The 20,691-nt window shown below is 36.9% G+C and overlaps 2 protein-coding genes across 6 annotated transcripts; one reads left to right on the top strand and one right to left on the bottom strand.

Moving 5' to 3' along the window:
- The first annotated feature begins 1,693 nt into the window (after positions 1–1,693).
- Positions 1,694–8,678, top strand: LOC109058728 (tRNA (guanine(26)-N(2))-dimethyltransferase-like). 4 transcript variants are annotated; one of them, XM_042733933.1, is made up of 16 exons: positions 1,694–1,870; positions 2,381–2,685; positions 2,773–2,992; positions 3,599–3,786; positions 3,985–4,100; positions 4,194–4,306; positions 4,419–4,567; positions 4,819–4,902; positions 5,025–5,094; positions 5,669–5,803; positions 5,918–6,003; positions 6,320–6,428; positions 7,402–7,478; positions 7,798–7,917; positions 7,997–8,111; positions 8,406–8,678. In XM_042733933.1, the coding sequence occupies exons 2-16, from the start codon at positions 2,438–2,440 to the stop codon at positions 8,478–8,480; spliced, it is 1,905 nt and encodes a 634-aa protein (XP_042589867.1). In that variant the 5' UTR covers positions 1,694–1,870; positions 2,381–2,437; the 3' UTR covers positions 8,481–8,678. The 4 variants fall into 4 exon arrangements, with proteins under 4 accessions (XP_042589867.1, XP_042589866.1, XP_042589865.1 ...); XM_042733932.1 differs by having other exon boundaries at positions 2,349–2,685; XM_042733931.1 differs by having other exon boundaries at positions 2,329–2,685.
- A 41-nt stretch (positions 8,679–8,719) lies between these two features.
- On the bottom strand, positions 8,720–19,779 carry LOC109058706 (lysosomal alpha-mannosidase-like). Of its 2 annotated transcripts, XM_042733929.1 has the most exons (23): positions 19,626–19,779; positions 19,402–19,504; positions 18,979–19,152; positions 18,373–18,566; positions 18,172–18,304; positions 17,817–17,962; positions 17,542–17,741; positions 16,689–16,809; positions 16,510–16,588; positions 16,318–16,427; positions 16,039–16,146; positions 15,829–15,945; positions 15,557–15,739; positions 14,340–14,437; positions 13,839–14,081; positions 13,624–13,725; positions 13,302–13,389; positions 12,994–13,074; positions 10,449–10,670; positions 10,043–10,192; position 9,958; positions 9,316–9,411; positions 8,720–9,237 (listed from the first exon to the last, which is right to left on the bottom strand). In XM_042733929.1, exons 1-23 carry the CDS (start codon positions 19,716–19,718, stop codon positions 9,128–9,130), a joined length of 2,952 nt encoding a protein of 983 aa, XP_042589863.1. In that variant the 5' UTR covers positions 19,719–19,779; the 3' UTR covers positions 8,720–9,127. The 2 variants fall into 2 exon arrangements, 1 of the variants encoding a protein (XP_042589863.1); XR_006155874.1 differs by lacking the exon at position 9,958 and having other exon boundaries at positions 8,911–9,237.
- Positions 19,780–20,691: the final 912 nt, after the last annotated feature.

Raw genomic sequence — 20,691 nt, 5'->3', positions numbered from 1 at the left:
ATTAGTGTTTATAGAGCGTGACTAGATTAGATTATTAGATCGAATGTGCCATTAGTACAGAAGAGTAGGCTATATATGCCACGACAGTAATGCTGCAAAGAGAAGGCATACTTTACACAGAAATTGTATTTATTGATTTTTTTTGCTAAATATTACATATAAAATTATGATTATATTTTCGAATAAAATAATTAAATAATCTTGAACTGTACATTGCTATTCTTGTCGTGGAGCCGTTGATCGTCACAGTAAAAATAAAATGTCCAGTTTTAGTAAGCTAAAGTTTGCGTAAATATTTATTTGTCCATCTAAAAGTAAAATGTGACCCTGGACCACAAAGCCAGTCATAAGTAGCCCGGGAATATTTGTAGCAGTAGCCAACAATACACTGTATGGGTCAAACTTATCGATTTTTCTTTTATGCCACAAATCATTAAGATATTAAGTAAAGATCATGTTCCGTGAAGATATTTTGTAAATTTCCTACCGTAAATATATCAAAACGTAATATTTGTTTAGTAATATGCATTGCTAAGGACTTCATTTGGACAACTTGGAAGCGATTCTCTCAATATTTAGATTTTTTACACCTTCATATTCCAGATTTTCAAATAGTTGTATCTCTGCCAAATATTGTCACATTCTAACAAACCATCAGTGGAAAGCTTAGGCCTGTTTATTCAGAATTCAGACTATGCATAAATCTCAATTTCAAAAATTTAACCCTTATGACTGGTTTTGTGGTCCAGGGTCACAAATGTGAATTTTTAATAAACTTATAGGCTAGCTGAAGTTCAGGTAAATGTAAATCTGTACATTTAAAATATATGACTCTGCAAATCAATTAAAATAATACAACAATAACAACTGCAAACAAACTAATGAATTTGATTATCTCAACATTTTTTTTTATGATGCATAAATCTCAATTTTTATTTTTACAATAAAATGAAACATACAGGCAGTGATACATGTGCAGCAATAATAATGTGCACAGTTCTGATCTACTGTCTTAACATAACATTCATACAGTATAACATAATTTATTCTTAATCATAATATGGTTAGTCTCTCTTAATATCTAAGGCTGTATGCTTAATATGTAGCTCTGCTTGACACATATTGGGGGTCCCTGCTCCATGTCGCCTAAGGGGTCCTTACCCTGAAATCTGTTGAAGAACCTGCAAAGTTTAAGATTGCATCAGAGATGAAACAAAAGTTATAATATTGTGGTTTACTACAAACTCTTCCTCACAAAAAAACTTTATTTTATTTATATTAACCACTTTTCAGTGTACACTTTTTAGTATACACTGTTGCTAATAATAATGATAATTCAGTTACTAAAATGAGAGAATTAGAGAAGGTAGTGTTTATTCATTCATTCATACAATATTACAAAAGCATAAACAGGCACAGACTAAAAATAAAATGTATTATGATATTCTGAGACACGTATGCATTTAGCAGACGCATTTATCCAAAGCGACTTAAAAGGGGACAGTTACTGAAACATTCTGTGATTTGTGCTATGGGCTTCTTTTATTGAAAAAAAAAAAAGGAGAGAGAGAGAACGAGTTCCTAAATGACCCACTTTTGTCCTCGGTGCATTTATTTTACGGTGTAGCGCTTTTCTATATGTTGCTGTGCGCATGCGCAGTGCCTGGAGTCTCTGTCACGCGTTTAGTTTAGTACTACAAGGCTTCCGTACTTCACACATAGCGTGAGCTTCACATGTGAATTTGCACTGGAAACACTCAAGCTAACAGTTGACAAGTCTCTGTGCTAGTGTACATTTCACGATGTGGTTTGTTTTTGTTCGTGAATGATGGCATAACTAAAGTATCTTTTAGGAAGGATATAATCAACGGTAAGTTGGAAAGCGAGATACATTTTAATGCTAGCCTGGCTAGATGCATTATGAATGTGAAGCTGAACATGTTTTTATGTGCATAAAAATAAACATGCAGATTAAATTAAACTTAGTTTAAAACATTCATTAAATTACATGTTATTTTTTTTGTAAAATTAGGTCATGTGGTTTTTATGGGTAAATAAAAAAAAATCAGAAGGACGTTTTGATGTAGTTTTGCTTGTGTCTCAAGATTTGAAATGAATATATCTGCACATGACTGGAAAAATCATTGTAAAGTTATGTATATTTTTCTGTCAAAAGGTGTGAGAATCATTGTATTTATCCTTTTTTTTTTGGTCAATTGATATATCATGTAGGAACTTGTAAATGCTATTTAACTAAAATATTTTTTTGTTAGCTTTATTTTTTTTTTGCTAGATGTTAACTAGAACTGTACTTCATGTATCCTCAAGGTGTACTGGTTTATCTTTAGCATTTCCTAAGAAGAGATCCTTACTGCTTCAGATCCTCACTACAGGACACAGTTTTGTCTTCAAAAGTGTCTTCAAAAAGTTCAGGACAATGGACAGCAAGAAAGGACCTGAAGAATCCCCGGACACGACCAGTGCTGGTGCAGACAGTACTACCACAGCAGTACCAATGGAAGAAACAAAACCTTCCGGCTCTACAGAAAGCAGCCAGACCTCATCTACCGAACCTGGGCTTCTACCAGGGGAGACCGTTGTCAGAGAGGGAAAGGCTGCCATTCTATTCCCAAGTGCTAATGAGGTGTTCTACAACCCTGTGCAGGAGTTCAATCGAGATTTAACGTGAGTACAGCATCTAGACTTGTGACACCTTGTAATGTTTTCTTATTAATTTCACCATTAAACTTCCTGTTTACCTTCTTCGATCAGGTGTGCGGTGATCACAGAGTTTGCTAGAGAGCAGCTGGCTCAGAGGGGCGTCCGGATCTTGATCCCGGGTGAGAAAGATCGAGTTGTGGTTCGACTCTCGAAGGAGAAGAATGGGAATGTGGACCAGGAAACATCAGAACAGCCTGAAAATAAGCAGCAAATGGAAGAAGAGGGTGACAAGAAAGAGTTCATCACTGCATCTGTAGGGGAAAGATGTGAGGTCTGTGTGTGGGCCAATTACTGTGTTTTTATCATTATTTATATACTATTACAGCATTGGTTAATATTTTGAAGTAGCTTTATTTTTGCTTAAATTTAAATTTTAGTTTTAGTAATTTTGTAATGTGTTTATTGGTTTTTAATTACTATTTTTATTTCAGTTTTTTATTTTGGTAATTGTGGTACTTAAACATTCATTTAATGACCATGGCAACATTTATAATTTTCATGTAGGTTTTTGAAGTTTAAGTTTTTCAACTTATATTTTCAGTTTCATTTCTTAAGATTTTTTAAAATTATTATTATTATTATTATTATTATTTGTGTATGTGAATTAGTTCTTACTAGGATGTATATGCAAGACTAAATAACCCTTCAGGTGTGTGAGTGTGTGTATACATGTAAAATGAAAATTAAATTAAAGTAATTTAGTTAAAAATAATTCTAATTAATTTTAGAATTTGAAATTAATTTTGTATGTAAGATTAATTTACAATACTGGTGTTTTCACTTTGTCACATAAGTCAAGTTTTTTTCCGTATTTGTGAATTACTATGGCTGAAACTGTCTACCAAAGAAATAAATGTATCTCTCTTTTCTGCTTTAGCAAGGTCTGCGTGTGCTGGAGGGTCTGGCAGCATCAGGCCTGCGTTCTGTACGTTTTGCTCTGGAGCTTCCTGGCCTGAAGAGCATCACTGCTAATGATTACTCTGCTAAAGCCGCTGCCCTGATCGCCCGCAATGCACAACACAACAACGTGTCCCACATACTGCAAGCCAGCCAAAGAGATGCCAGGTCTGAGCACCCTGCTGTTTATTTTTTCCAGTGTTTTGCTTATGCACTCACAAACATATTTTATTTACATATATTTCAATTTACTTATTTTTTATTGTTATATATATTTTTTTTATTGTTGTGATTTGTTATAGTTTTAGTTAACGGTAGCACTGATTCAGTTATATCCTAAATCCTGGTATAACAACCTCTTTACAGTATGGTGATGTATGAGGCAAGAGGGAGGAAGGAACGATATGATGTGATTGATCTTGACCCCTATGGGAGCCCTTCTCCATTTCTGGATGCAGCTGTGCAGGCTGTCAGTGAGGGTGGTGAGTCTGTCGCTGTTCTCTTACATGCACATTCTGAACTCACTTAACACAGTATGCAGTACACATACAGTAATCTCGCTCTCTCATTGTCAGGGTTGCTTTGCATTACGTGTACGGATATGGCTGTAATGGCTGGAAATAGCGGGGAGACCTGCTACAGCAAATATGGCTCTGTGTCCATCAAGTCCAAATATTGTCATGAGATGGTAAGATATTATTTTACCATCTCCATTTCCTTCTGATTGGAAATGGATGGAACAAAGGAAACTCATATCATAACATCATATCTATTTCTTAATCACGCTCTTTATATTCTAGGCTTTGCGTATAATTCTGCACAGTTTAGATCAGAGAGCAGCTGTTTATCAGCGCTACATTGAGCCTCTCTTGAGTGTGAGCGTGGATTTCTACATCCGTGTATTCGTCAGAGTCAAAACAGGCCAGGCCGTGGTCAAAAACTCTGCGAGGTAAAACACAGTTCACTCTGTCTGTCTATAGCTGCTAGTAATCATATAAGAAAAAGTGCAATATTAATAGAGTTACAAAAAAAATTCTATTTAAAGTAGATGCTGTTCATATATAATTATTATAATTTTTTTTTTATAAATGTAGCCTTTAAGCATAAGAGACTTCTTTCGAATACGTTGAAAATGTGACAGATTTTTGTTTGGACATGTATTCTGTGATTAGTAAATCCAGGTATCGGTGTGTTTCATAGTAAGCAGGCGCTGCTGTATAACTGTGTCGGCTGTGGTGCGTTTCATCTTCAGAGGATGGGGAAGAAGATGAGCCAAGGCAAACAGTAAGTATTTCTACCTCCATGATTGATCTGTTCACTTTTTCTCAATGTGTCGGTACTGTCAGTATCATCATGTGTCTCAGTAAGTGTATATTTATAATATATATGTAATATGTATGTTACAGTATGAAGTATTCGGCAGCCACTGGACCACCCGTAGGGCCCAGCTGTGAACACTGTGGACAGAGGCACCAGGTCTGAACTATCAATATCTCCTCTTATGTGTATTACAAAAAAATTAATTATCCCTTTGATGTGTGATTAGTTGGTACTAATATGTCATGCATCCCTACTTACTGTGTACACCTTGTCGGTTATCTGCTGTTTTTTTTTTTTTAAATAGTCTTTTTTAAAATAAATCAGTATCAGCTGATATTGAATATAAATCAGCCAATATTGGACATCTAATTGTGTGTTAATCCTCTCTTTTACCCTGTTTTTACATTTCATGTTTTAACAACAGCAAGAAGTCGTTTAATAACATCTTTATAAAATCATAATTAACTAATATTAATTTCTGTTAATATTACTGTTTGGCATTTGAAAACCCCAGTGTATACTGCCTATAGTGTAATATTTAAAATGATCAATTTTATTTTTAATGTTTCCTCTTTTATTTATTCAGACAAAATAGTATAGAATTTTAATTTGATTCAGCCATTTATCAAGCTGTTCTTATCGGACTGACCAGAGTTGTACTGACATGAACAATGAACATTTAGTTCCTCCCCTTGTTTTGATTACTTCGCTCCTCTCTCTGTATTTGCAGTTGGGCGGTCCCATCTGGGCGGAGCCTATTCATGACATTACATTTGTTCAGAAGGTTCTGAGTGCTGTTTCAGGGAACCCCACCCGCTTCAGAACGTCCAAGCGGATCGAGGGGGTGCTTAGCATGGTGACCGAGGTCAGTCGTTAATAAACTTCACAGCATGATTGTGACATTTTAAATGCATCCAGGGAAATAAGTTGTGGTTTTCTGAATAGAGAATGAGTGCTAATAGTCTGAGTTTTGTGTTTAGAGCTGCAGGATATTCCTCTGTATTATGTTTTGGATCATTTGAGCAGCACAGTTCACTGCAACACTCCGTCCATGCTGCAGTTCAGGTAAACTCTATATAACATATTCAACCTGTGTTATTTACACTACTGTTGCAGAATTTAGTCAGTAGTGTTATATAAGAATTATTATCATTATTTTTATTTATAAATTAAAGGGTTAGTATGGTTGAGTTTTATGTTTGCTGATCAATGTTTATATGTGAATAAAGGCATCAGTTAAATCTTTTCATTATATGGAGTGATTGTACCTCTTCAGAATACCTGGATTAAGCCACTTACTTCATATGGGTTTTAAAGCATCAAGAGTTTTGGGTCATTAGATTTTGTCAGAGGGTGTCCTCATTTTCTTTCTGTGGTGTAGGTCAGCTCTCCTGCATGCTGGGTACAGAGTGTCTCTCTCTCATGCCTGTAAAAATGCAGTGAAGTCCGACGCTCCTGCTGAGGTGTTGTGGGATATCATTCGTTGCTGGGTAAGTGACCACCATACACTCTTAAAGGGGTGGTTAATTGAGATTTCACTTTTTAAAAGATATCGTCTTTTAAAATTACGGCAGTTTAATGCCTACAAAAATGTCTCATAGGGACTACAACAAGCTACTTCCCAGGTTTGTGACATCACAAACCCAGAAATTTTACATGAACTCCACCCCCGGGAACATATAACAAAGGGGGCGATGCCATGCTGTGCTGCTTTAGAGAAGAGGAAGAGTTGTTGCCATGCTGTTAAAACTAGGGGTGCACGAAAACATCTTTTTATATATGAATCGCGATTCTCTCTTCTAACGATTCTAATGGACTCAAAAGTTTCAAAATCAGTGTTCTTAATCCTGTTCCTCGCATCCCTGCTCTGCATTTCTCTCTCTCTCTCTCTCATTCAGATCATCAGCTCGTCACAGCTCCATCAAAGAACTGTGTTCCAGTTACACACTTTGTTTATAGACAGACAGATATTTTTCACATAGCTATGAGAACTGTTGAACATGGACGTGCATGAGGTGACCATGCTGTATTAAAGCTTTAATCACGATAAAACCGTATATAGACAACAACAAACAAAAAACATACTATTAAGAGCCGTGCTTTCACAGGTTCTGCACGATCCTCTTCACTAATATTATCTGGGTCTCAATCGGGTTCAAACTGATAAGCAGTATTGACAACGACATTGTTTACAATACAGCCGGAGTGCATGCCATTGAGGTAAGAGGCGTGATGTTTAGACGTACACTAGATGCGGTTTAGCCAATTACAACACACTGGGCCAGCTAACCAATCTGAGTCTATTGCGTATTTCTAAGGGAGGGGCTTCATAAAAACAGGAAATCATTGGAGCGTTCAAAAGAGAAGGGACAGAGCGGTGTAGAATTAAGGTAAATTATGTGAGAAATAATGTGCTTTTTAAAAAAGATCCTCATGATGACATGATGTTTTTGTATTCCTCAGGAAAAGTCCAACCCTGTGAAAAGAGAGCGGCTATCAGAAACCAGTCCTGCTCACCGCATTCTCTCCAAAGAGCCAACGTAATGATCGAACACCTTATATATAATTCACCTGATGGTTATTTGGTATTAAAATCCAGGTCACACTTTAAGTTCCAATTCTTGCTATTAACAAGCCATTAAATATGACTTTTGCCTCAATAAACTCCTAATTTGCTGTTTATTAATAGTTAGTAAGGTAGTTAAGTTTAGTTATTGGGTAGGATTAGGGATGAAGAATATGGTCATGCAGAATATGTGATATAAGTACAAATAAACAGCCAGTATGTTTATAAGCAGTAATTGCAGTTGAATAAAAATACAACTTTATTACCATTAACCTTCATATTCTCTCATTTAGTCTTCAAGCCTGCTTTGAAATCAGAGAAGATGCAAACCCTCAATCACGAAAACGGCACCTCACACGTTTCCAGGAGAACCCACAGGCCAACTGGGGACCCAAAGCACGTGCCAAAGCTGGGTGGGTCATACTGCTAATGTTCATAAGCAAAATCTTTCAACTGATTTTAAAAGGGTAAATCATCTTTTCTTGTATTTAGTGGAAGAATCTCTTCTGAGCTGGAGGACAAAAGGAAACAGTTTCAGGGTAAAAGAAAGAAACAGATCACAGACTCTTCTCAACTCAAGAGCTTCCCCTGTAAGAAGTTTCGGAAGGTACGTCCACTTGACTATAATATCTAGTGATTTCAGAATCATTTGAACACTGTCAGTATTTGAGAATTTAAATTCAGAAACAAGCAATTTCATTTAATTTTGCAAAGTATAAGAATTATCATCCGACTTTTATTCCCATACATGTGATTGTTTAATGTATAAGATTAATTAATTAGGTTTAGTAGTCATTAGTACCCTTAATTGATGATAAATAATTCAAGCAATAATGCATACATATTAAATCACAACAGCTGTTTTACCTAACAAAGCTATTGTATTTTCTTTCTTTTCTAGGGAACATGTACATATGGAGATAAATGCTGTTATTCGCATGAACTCAAGCAAGGAACTGAGGAAAAGATGGACTAATTGGTATTCTCACAACTGAATAATGCATGTGTCCAAATGTGTACAGATTCGCAACTAAAGTTTATGCTAATTGGAGTTGTGCGATGCAAGGTTTTTTTTTCTTTTCTGGCGATGCATTGGTGGGATACATTTTATTCTTTGCAATTATTTTATATTTTGAATGTTTTAGTTTTGCCTGGTAAATAAATACTAAGTGAATGGTTGTGTATTTCTATTCAGCAGGAGCGGGACACATCATGTATCATTTAAAAATTATTTATTACTGGTCATGAAATTTATTCCACAGTTCATTTTTTTAAAAATGTGTCATTTTCATATGAAAGGCACAACAGAAAAATACAATCAAATTATTGCACAAATGAATATTAGAAGAAACACAAGATGCCCATTTGGTCAGTAGCTAAACCAAGTAGAGCTTTTGAGATTAATGCAGAAGAAATAAAGATTAGATCATATACATCTTTATGAACATATGGCACAGTAAAGTGTGAAGAATATCCATATAAATTTTACAAAATTAAAAACACTAGAACCAGTTCTAATTGGACGATGCAGTGTAGTTCAGCTCTTTATGAATCAGTGCCAGGTTTGGATACTCCAATGCTACACTCTGATTGGCTCGTATAGTGACCTGTAGGTTGTCGGTTCTACAGCTGTCGTACCCGCAACAAAAAAGTGCGGATCTCCATTGGGTTTAGTGTGACTTCCCATGGTGAGGGGTCTTTGGCATTGAGTGAAAGGGGCATTGATGCCTTTGCTGAAAGACAAACATGTCAAACACTTAATTTCTGGAAGCTAATTTGTTCAAAAGTTAGAGAAATGAAGAGTTGGCTACCTGTGTTCCACTGCAGGCGGTTCATGTCCTCTTTCCACTGATTTGCCCCTAGACTCATCTCAGATGCTCCGAGCACCTCCAGAGTAGAAAAAAGTTCTGCACACACATAAAGATAAAGTTTATCATTATTCATTATTATCTTTTCTGTACTATAAGCAATAAGGCACTCAAGATTGAGCTGACTACACAACACACAATAGGAGTTGCACTGGTTCTAGTGTCTTATTACACTGTGTAATAAACATTAAGGTCATACATTTTTATTAAAATTATTAATTATAGTCATGCCAAATCCTATCCCCTTTGGACCCCAAAGAGATTCCTGAGCTACGACTATTTTTATGGATGCTCTATTTGGTGCCTATTTATAAATAACCAGAAATTCTTAATCATGAAAATCATGTTAGCTAATGACTTGCATTTCATTGCTGAAGCTAAAATTTAAATTCAGTTACACTTTGTTTTCAGTTAGCAAGTTAACAGATTAGCCATCTAGCTTAGTAAAGTGCTGAATACAAAAAAAAAAAATATTTTAAAACAATTTATCAGGATTCTGCGGGGCAAATTTTGGATAACATCAGAACTATCTTATTTATTTAGGAGAATTGTTTTGGATGTTTGTTCTGAGAATTTATATACAGCTCTTAGTCCCTGTGAAACACAATCAGTGTTTGACTGCAGCAATATTTACTTACTGTGCAAGTAGGAATCAAAATGTGTTTGTTACCTGTAAGTTGACTGTAACAGGCTGCGAGTGTGTTTCGCTCTCTTTGGCCTGGTACTGATGTTCCAGCCTAATGAGAACCGAGTCTTTGTCCCACTGAGACAGTGTTAACAGGTGAACAGCAGGGGGCAGAGCAGCCTGAAGCCCAGAGAACTATGGGAAGGAGGGAATGATCAGTCAGTTATTCAGTCATCTACTGAGAGTGTAAGCCAGGGGTGCCCACCCTGTTCCTGGAGATCTACCTTCTGCAGACTTCAGTTCCAACCCTGATCAAACACATCTGTCTGTACTCATCAAGTGCTCCTTCAGATCCTAATTAGTTGGTTCAGTTGTGCTTGATCAGGGTTGGAGCGGAACTCTGCAGGAATGATGAGGAACCTATTCATCCATCCATTGATCCTCTACAAACCTCCAGTTTTGTATTGGTGAGAGGAGTTCCGTCCTGGAAGGAGAGCAGGGGTTGGAGCACCATACCCTGTGCGAGGGGTCTGTGGACATCTGCAGCCATGTTTGGTGGAGTGAGGGCCAGCAGCAAGCGCCCTCGGGCAACTAAACCATCAAAAAACTCTCCCGGCTCAGAGAGAGGCTCTCCCACTCCCCTAAAATCATCATACAGCAGTCTCCTGTGCAGCTGAGAGAGAGTTTGCTGTTAGCATATAGAGACCATGTCACAATTCTATATAACAATAATAATAATAATAACCTATATTATTTTAAACTATATATAAAAATCAGTGCTGGGCAACGATTAATCACATCCAAAATAAAAGTTTTTGTTTATATATGTGTGTGTACTGTGTATAGTTATGTATATATAAAGACACACACATACCTATATATTGTGAAAATATTATATCATATATTTAATATATAAACAACATTTCTCTATATACATGCATGTGTGTGTATTTATATATACATAAATATACATATTACACACATTATGAACACAAAAACTTATATTCTGGATGCAGTTAATTATAATTAATTGTTGTCCAGCACTAATAAAAATACATTATTTTAATATAGTATCCTAAAGGAAGCTTCTGGAGGCACTTAAGTTTAATTATACATACAGATATATGTATATACACTGAACAAAATTATAAACGCAACACTTTTGTTTTTGCCCCCATTTTTCATGAGCTGAACTCAAAGATCTAAGACTTTTTCTATGTACACAAAAGTCCTATTTCTCTCAAATATTGTTCACTAATCTGTCTAAATCTGTGTTCGTGAGCACTTCTCCTTTGCCGAGATAATCCATCAACCTCACAGGTGTGGCATATCAAGATGCTGATGCATGATAATTGCACAGGTGTGCCTTAGGCTGGCCACAATAAAAGGCCACTCTAAAACGTACAGTTTTATCACACAGCACAATGCCACAGATGTCGCAAGTTTTGCCCATGAATTGAATGTTCATTTCTCTCCAAAGGCGTTTCAGAGAAGCTCTCCAAAGGCGTTTCAGAGAATTTGGCAGTACATCCAACCGGCCTCACAACCGCAGACCACGTGTAACCACACCAGCCCAGGACCTCCACATCCAGCATCTTTACCTCCAAGATCATAACCAAAGAATTTCTGCACAAACTGTCAGAACTGTATCAGAGAAGCTCATCTACATGCTTGTGGTCCTCATCGGGGTCTCGACCTGACTGCAGTTCCTCGTCGTAACAGACTTGAGTGGGCAAATGCTCACATTCGATGGCGTCTGGCACTTTGGAGAGGTGTTCTCTTCACGGATGAATCCCGGTTTTCACTGAACAGGGCAGATGGCAGACAGCGTGTATGGTGTTGTGTGGGTGAGCAGTTTGCTGATGACAACATTATGGATCGAGTGGCCCATGGTGGCGGTGGGGTTATGGTATGGGCAGCCATATGTTATGCACAACGAACACAGGTGCATTTTATTGATGGCATTTTGAATGCACAGAGATACCGTGATGACATCCTGGGGCCCATTGTTGTGCCATTCATCCACGACCATCACCTCATGTTGCAGCATGATAATGCACGGCCCCATGCTGCAAGGATCTGTACACAATTCCTGGAAGCTGAAAACATCCCAGTTCTTGCATGGCCAGCATACTCACAGGACATGTCACCCACTGAGCATGTTTGGGATGCTCTGCATCAGAGTATACGACAGAATGTTCCAGTTCCTGCAACTTCACACAGCCATTGAAGAGGAGTGGACCAACATTCCACAATCAATATTTGAGAGAAATAGGCATTTTGTGTACATAGAAAAAGTCTTAGATATTTGAGTTCAGCTCATGAAAAATGAGGGGGAAAAAACAAAAGTGTTGTGTTTATAATTTTGTTCAATGTATATTTACACAACAGTTCTTTCTGGTACTCGAATCTGATTGGCTGAGAGGAGTGTGATATTCTAGTGATAACAGAACCCCAACTGTTTCACTGTTTGTATCACTCTGCTTGCAGTATTTATCATAGCAAGCGTCATGGCGGACGCCCAAATCCACTATAATTTTATAAATAATACTTTTTTTGTGTCAGAATATAGTTTTATGAGTTTTTTTTTTTTTTTTTTTTTTTTTAGACAAGAATGTTCTTGTTTAGACTTCAAATATGCAGTCTGTTAATAAAGAAAACGTCTATTTGAAAATTTGCTTCGCCGTTTCAGAGATGTGAGCTCCAGGGCATCAGTGCTCATGAACCCACTGAGAGCAGCTTTACCTCGGCCAGATCTTCTGGAATGCTTGTAGCAGCGTGATAAAGCTGTGTATCGGCACACTGTGATAGGCTACAGCACTCACACTCATTTTTATTTACATTTATTTTTAATTTATAATTCATTAGTTTGTGTTCTCCTCTAAGTTTTATTTTTTGAAAATACGCCATACCATCTGTTATGCCAACAAAGCACTTTTAAATTGAACTAAACTGAGGGAGAGATTGACAGAGAAGGAAAGGTGATTTTATTTTACCATGATTTCCAGCGAGCCGTTATAGATGCTACTGGCCCCTTGAGATCGATCAGTCACTACTGTCAGCTGATGCTTGTCATCCTAAATGTACACACACACATATTAGATTCCCTGAAAGGATAGGCCCAAGACTGTTCATAAAAATCTGAGCGACAACAGAAAACGAGGATGAAGACAATATAAAAAGACAAAAAAAAAAAGTAATATGTCATTGTAAATAAAATAAATAGAGTCTAAAATATACAAACAAAATAAAAAAAACAGACCCAGGATCCAAAAAAAAGATAAGAAAGCTGAACGACACTTGCCTTAATGTAAGCGCGAGAATTGATTGGATAGTAGTTTCCAGCGATTGGCTCTGTCTGCTTCAAATCCCACGTGGGCCGATAATCTTTCCTACAATGACACTGCTCCTTAGATTACTTTTCCAACAGCTGAGATACATAGCTATTTAAAAGTTTGGGATTGTTAAGGTTTTTTAAATATTTTGTCTCTTATGCTTTCCAAGTCTGCATTTACAGTATTTGATCAAAATATAGTAAAAACAGTTAAAAATATTACAATTTTGTCAATTGGTTTCAAATTTTTACAGTCTGTAACCAATCCTTCTATTTCTTTTAATCTCCTCACCGCCGTTCTAGAACCTCTCTGCCATTGGAATCAGTGTAGAAATAGTCAGAGGACTCAATGTCTGTGTCCAAACGAGTGATCACTTCTTTCCCTAAACCATCTCTGAAAAGAGAAAGAGATCAGATAGTCAGAGAGGAAGAGCTTTTAAGCCTTACTCTCATTTTTGCAACAAATCTACAATCCAGAGATATCTGTGATTGTGTATGTTTACTCACGCAATAGGCACAGGTCCCACGGTCCACTCCAGCTCCAGTTCCCTGTGGCCCTCATACAAACGGACAACCTGTGAGACCCAGGGGCTGAACCACTGTGTCACCTCTTGAACTGTGCTGGACACTGCAACTGTCTGTATTTCAGCAGTTTTGTTAATGACGAAAGGGTCTGAAGAATTTGGTCTGAAAATGTAAGCCCCAGACGTCTGATGGCTTTCCTTGTTATTCCCAGCACTTGCATTATACCTGCAATTGTTGAAAAGCACAAGAAACACACATTACTTTTTTTTTTTCTCTTCTTGGGCTATGATTCATTTTTTTGATACCATCAAGCATGACAAGTTAATACTGCATACCATTGTATTTACTGATACTCCAAGGCTATTAAAAAAAGAATATAGTATATCCAATTACATTTAAAAACTCATTAAAAAACCCAAAGACAACACTATGGTAGATAGAATCTGGAAGACACAGACTGATCCTGAATCAGCCTAAACTAACCAGTAGAAGTTCTGAGTGAGTCGAATGGTTTGATTCGTTTCCAGGTTTGTCAGGCTGCTCAACAGACCTGTGGTGTCGTCAAAGTTCACCTTCAAGAATTAAACACATACACAAGAATAGATTTACTATTTATGGTTACTTAAACATGAAATAGTCCAAATATGCAATTTTAGTGAAATTTTACACTAGCTAATCCATTCAGTAATCGCAATACACTAAACATTGCAACATAAATGTTTTTGTGATCCTGCATAATTTCGCATTTAACTGCAAAATAATCACAATAAGTCCAGTACTACTTAAAATTACTGACACATTTTTGAACGGGTTCGATATTAAAAAGAGTTATTAAGCACAATACGCTATGTCAAGTTATGCCAAAATACCCATTTTGGCGGGTATTCACATAAACATAATTGGTTATGTCTTATTTTTAATTCCAAAAATAAAAGTGTCAGAATTTAGTTTTTTTCAGTGCATTTCATGCATGACTATTGTATATTTAGTCTCATACACAATCTCTTAAATGCAGTATCCTACCTATGAAAGATTTTGAGTTGTTTCTTACATCAAAAAATAGTCATGACCATTTCCATCCTTTCTTTCACCCAAACGTTCACTACGGTGATGCAAAAATCATGTACTGTACCTTTAAGTTCTGTGAAAACTTGTAAATGCCATCTGTTTTCATTTAGTTAACCACTTTGCATATAAAAACCACCAGCCAAGTTCACACAAGGTCATTTGGGAGTACAAAGTTGCTAAATACAGAACTGGGTGGTCAGTATACTATCATTCAAAAGTTTAGGGTCAGTAAGTTTTTTTTAATTAATACTTTTATTAAGGAATTAAGAATGCAAATAATTGATAAAAAGACTTTTGCGTTACTACCCAAGATTTCCATTTCACATAAATGCTGTTCTTTTGAACTTTCGAGTCATCAAAGGTGAAAATTAAGCTTTGCGATCACAAAAATAAATAAAATTTTTAAAAATATATTTAAATATTTTAAATATTATTGTTTTTACAGCATTTTTGATCAAATAAATGCAGCCTTAAAGCCCAAGTTATTTCAAAAGAGCAAACAAAATCTGTTTTCTATGGACTTTTCTTTTTTTTTTTAATCTTTCCAATGGATTTTACATATTTGTCTTGAGTTAGCTTGAGTTGCTTAGATTAGTTTAGATGTGATTTTAACCAGATGCTGCTGCTTGTACCTTGTTCTGAATGGATCGTGTGACTGTGGGTTTGGTGCTGGATGCTGGAGGCTCATCCTTAAGCATGGAGATGATGTACGTAGTGTAGCCAAGAGGAGGAGCTTCAACCTGAAAAACCAGCTCACCTTTAGCATAACCCCTGTTCCGCCTCACTTGCTGTGTGGACTTAGACCGTAAAACCACCTGACAGACAGCAGGGGAAGTAGAGATGATGATTTCATATCATAAATGTTACAAATACGCTTAAATGACATAAACACATAGTTTCCAACCTGACTGTCCACTGCTTTCCCGTTTGAATCAGTAACATTGTACAATGAACCATTGACGGGCAAACGAACAGGCCAGCTTACAGTCCTGCCCAGAGGATTGTACACATTCATAGAGAACTGAGAGAGAATAAGAAAAAGAGAAAGATCATAATTTAAAAGTGAATGCACTTTTATTGTATGAATGCATTTACTGAAATCTGCGAATAGTACCTTTTGGCTGCTTTCTGTGAGGGGACACACACTGATGTTGAGATTCTCACAGAATACACGTGGAGATTCAGAACCACTGAGAACAGCCAGAGAATTACGAACCAGAACCTAGAACAAGAAAGGGACAGTGGCAAAACAATGCCTTTTTTAATTCATTTATAAGTGTTTTTGATAGCCATTCCAATAAAGCACATTAAAATTAAATTACAATTTAATTGCAATTAAAGCAAAGTTTACCCTGAAACAATGTGACAGAGAAAAATGTTTATGTCTTTGTACCTCACAATGTGCCCAGCCTGTAGCCAGTCTCCTGGCATAGTCATATGCCACATGCTGTTTTTCTGTCCCAGACACAGCATCGTGATGTTGGGCTACACCCATCGCCCTCTCTGAGCAACAAGAAAAGACATCAAACAGACCAATCTATTAAAGCCAACAGAAATGATACATTTACAACAGACGTAGACTTACTCATAGTATCACTGTCCCCTTCACCAAAGGGTCCAGATGTGGACATGGGCCCACCAAGCACCTCCAACTGGTTGCATGTCTAGAAGATCAAAACCAGACAATACAGATTACCCCCCCAAAAAATAAATAAATAATTAAATAAACACTGTAGATGTGATTTTTGTGTGTGTGTGCATTACCTGTAGTCGGCTGTTGCTCAGTCTCTCGTATAACTTCAATGCTGGTCGGCTGGTAAAGTAACCCGTCCAGAAATCATGAGCATCATCAGCATAAGGGAAAAAATCATCTGTCTTCAGAGGCCTAGGATGAATGTCCAGGACAGGAAAAAAAGAAAAAGAAAATCACAAGTAACACTTGAAAGAGATCACTGTTATGCTAGTATCAAAGGATAGCTTAAAGTGCCCCTATTATGGATTTTTGAAAATTACCTTTCATGCAGTGTGTAACACAGCTCTAAGTGAATGAAAACATCCTGCAAAGTTTTAAATCTGAAAGTGCACAGAGGATAAAGTTATTGTCTCTCAAAAGAAAGAGTCGACTCTGAATCCCAAGCCATTTGATGTTGACGTCAACATGAAACATCAGCATATTGCCCACCCACTTGTTGGTCTGAATGAAAATGCAAATTCATTCTTTGCCACTAGGTGCCGCTTTAGAAGCGGTAAAAATAGCGGTTTCCCTGGTAATGCTGTACTCAAAACAGCACTGCGCTTACAAACGCTGCTTTATCAGGCATTATTTACAGGCAAGATGAAATGAAATGAGACCAATCGGAACAATCACCGCAGATTAGCATCACGAAAAGGAGGGGTTTGGAAAAATGAATCGTCGAGGGAATCGTTTGAGAGTTGTTGAACAAGTAAAGTAAAAATAAATACATATTATAAGACGATGAAAGTCTTTTTTGGCCTTGCATGGATGTGAACCTGTTATTGGGGACTCCCAAAACCAAAATATGAATCTTTCATTATCCATAATAGGGGCACTTTAACAGGCTATATTTAAAGGTATAAGATATGTCTGCACACAAACCAGGTGAGGTTGGCTAGGTTGAGTTCCTGTAGGTAGCAGGACGGTGTCGAGTAAAGCACATTCACCTTGCTTCCTTTAGCTTGCAGGGCATTTACATACTTGATCAGCTTATCCATGTTCTTGTACCAGAGATTGGCGTTCTCATACTGGAAGTCTGAACCCATGGTCATAATGATGTGGTTTGTCTTATAAAAGGCAGCCTGGGAACAGAAATCTCACATGAGCTTTATATATGATTGACTGAACTGAGTACTGCTGCAATGCTGTTGAAATACCTGGTTATAGGAAACATTCAAAAACCTCTGTACTATCTCATCCACATTGTAGTCCTCAAGGTCTGGGTCGTCTCTTATGGGAGCATCGTTACATGACTGGTCCCAGCAGAAGCCCTCAGGTGGGTCATAGCCATTCGGAAGAACACCTTTAGAGATGAAAGATATAAGGATACGGCTAAAATACATGAAGTATTTCTGTAAGATCAATTTAATTGTTTTTAGATATAATATACAACAGGAGAGTATCTACAACTCATCAAAGAACAGTAAGTGTTGATCCTTCACTATGGGAGAATCTGAAAAACTGAATTTGAATTATCAGATAGCAAAAAGCCGCATGTTTACAGATTAGTACCCGTGAAGAGATCAGCGAGAGGCGGCGTCAGGCTTTCACTGGCCCTCCAGAGCATTTCCATCTCATTGGTCTTCATTCTGCGAGCTTTGTCCTGATAGTCCAAACGCCCAAAGAAGAAACCATCATAGCCCATCTGGAAACAAATCATGAGTCATCAGCATCACTACACCACACCAGTCACAAATAATGTGCCATGGCTACCTGAGCAAAGATGGAGGCGTGTTCTCGGGCGTGTCCAAACGGGTCGATGTGCCAGGCCACCCGTGGACGGCCGCATTCACCGAAAGTGTCATTCAGGAATCGCAGCCCCAGAGTCATCTGATCTATGACTGCGCTGTAGTGCGTGGTGGCCTCGTCACTCATGCACCAGCCACCATTTATAAACTCAAGACGACCTAGATGAGAAATTCATAAAATTCATGATATTTGGGAAAAATATTTTCTACTTTTATAGGTAGAAATAATTATAAAGTTCCAGGGTGAAAGCAAAGTATTTTAAAATTTCTTACATCACTTCAAATTTTTTGTGCAATTAAATTTAGCATAAATTTTAGCGTCATTTTTTGTAAAAATGTGTTCAAATCCAATCAAATTTTTATATACATTAATTTTTTATTTTTTATTGTCTCAGACGGCTTTAAATGGGGAAAATAATGGAAAATAATTATTCAGATTCAGGGTATAAGATAAGTATTTTAACTTTTATTACATTTTACATCACTTCACATTTTAGTATCATTACATTTTGCGTTTTTATTTTTATACTTTTTATCATCTCAGACTTAAAAAAACAAATACCCTCCTCACCCTCATTGACCAGCTGTGTTACAATTCGGCGTGTGTCCTGGCTCTGTTGCCTCCACCAGCGGTAAAAGAAAGCCGTCTCTACGTAGATGAACCGTCGGGCCGGATCCTTCTGTAGCTGGTCTATTACCGAGTCCAAAATATACTGAACTCCTGCGTGCTGGATGTAGTTCCGGTCTGGAAAACACAATGACTGGAATAAAAACCTGAGCTTTGGGTTTTATTTACATGCCTGAACCAGCCTGACACCAACAAAATGTTGTGAGGTTAAACATTAAGTTTTAACACTCCAGTGCATTGCCACTATCATTTGACAAGCATGACATAAATCATACGACAGTCACATGAAGAATGTTATCTACTACTGTACATACCAATGATAGCTACAAACAAACACTTTCAAGTCAGACATGAACAAAGCTTCACCTCCATAGTAGTACTGATCCACAGTCTTGAGCCAGCCAACATCATCATGTGTGTGAGGAACCAGATGGACATTCAGCATGGAAGGATTTGTGGCTGGACATGACTGCAGAGATACATTGTCCATTATCAGTGGAGAGATACAATAATGACTTTTACTTCCTCCTACAATCATTTCCTTTTTACTTACTTTTAACATCTACTTTGGTACATATACAAAAACTCACCTTATAACCGCATATGGAGTTTCGACCCGTGGGTAAAGAAAACACAAGACAGAAGAGCAGCAGGAACAGAAAACTAATGCAGAGCGCAGCCATGATGAAAATGAAACTGCATTCACATGACCGAATCCGAATTGTGTTATGTCACGTGACTTTTCCTCCTGTGGCTTACGAATAAACAAAATAAAAGACTTCAAATAGCTACAAAGTCCTTAAATATCTACAAAATAACCGTCCTTAAATAAAAGGTAAGAATAAAACCATCGATAAAAATACATTATATTATATTATATTATATTATATTATATTATATTATATTATATTATATTATATTATATTATATTATATCATTGCTTCCGTAACAACAAGCATTTCTACCCCTAGTAAAGTTCTTTTTTTTTAAGTGTACCTGTTTATAAAGGAGACAATGTCCTCAGTTATTGTAACTATGACTGTAATTGACACTTGTTAACTGTTAGTGTCTAAAGGATATGAAACATCTTTGATAAACTTTTTCTTTTAAAAGAAATGTCAGGATACTGATATTGCTTCAGTCAGTATGCTGCTCACAAAGACACAATGTTATGTATACTTATTAAGGGAGGAATCTTTTACAGCTGTGGTTTACTGCCTCACTGTCTGCAGCTGGGATCATGATGACCTCACCACTTATCTACTTCATTCTCCTGCACTCCTTTCCCCTTCCCCCTCCTTTTCATGGGTTTAAAAGAGTCACGTACCCCCCATCTATCTCCTGTCTGACTCCCATTACAAATAGCTAACATTCCCCAGATCTGGAAGAATCTTCAAAAACTCTTCAGAATCAATTAACAGTGGACAAAAAGATTTTTAAAAACATAATGTGTGTCAGGATGTATTTTTATTGTACTTTATTAGTACTTTAAAATAAAATTATCTTTTTAAAATCCAAATGAGAAGCTATACATCTTATTAAGGGGCTTATCATGATAGAAGTTAAAGAACTGACTCTGATATCTGACATTTTCTTGAACAGATGTTTAAAGCATTATGTCATAATTGCCTCTAGTTAGACCATAAGAAGTCATTC

This window comes from Cyprinus carpio, chromosome B11 (assembly GCF_018340385.1).
Source record: "Cyprinus carpio isolate SPL01 chromosome B11, ASM1834038v1, whole genome shotgun sequence".
Lineage (NCBI taxonomy): Eukaryota > Metazoa > Chordata > Actinopteri > Cypriniformes > Cyprinidae > Cyprinus > Cyprinus carpio.
Note: the sequence above shows the minus strand (reverse complement) of the source record. Positions and strands in the feature narration are given on the sequence as shown.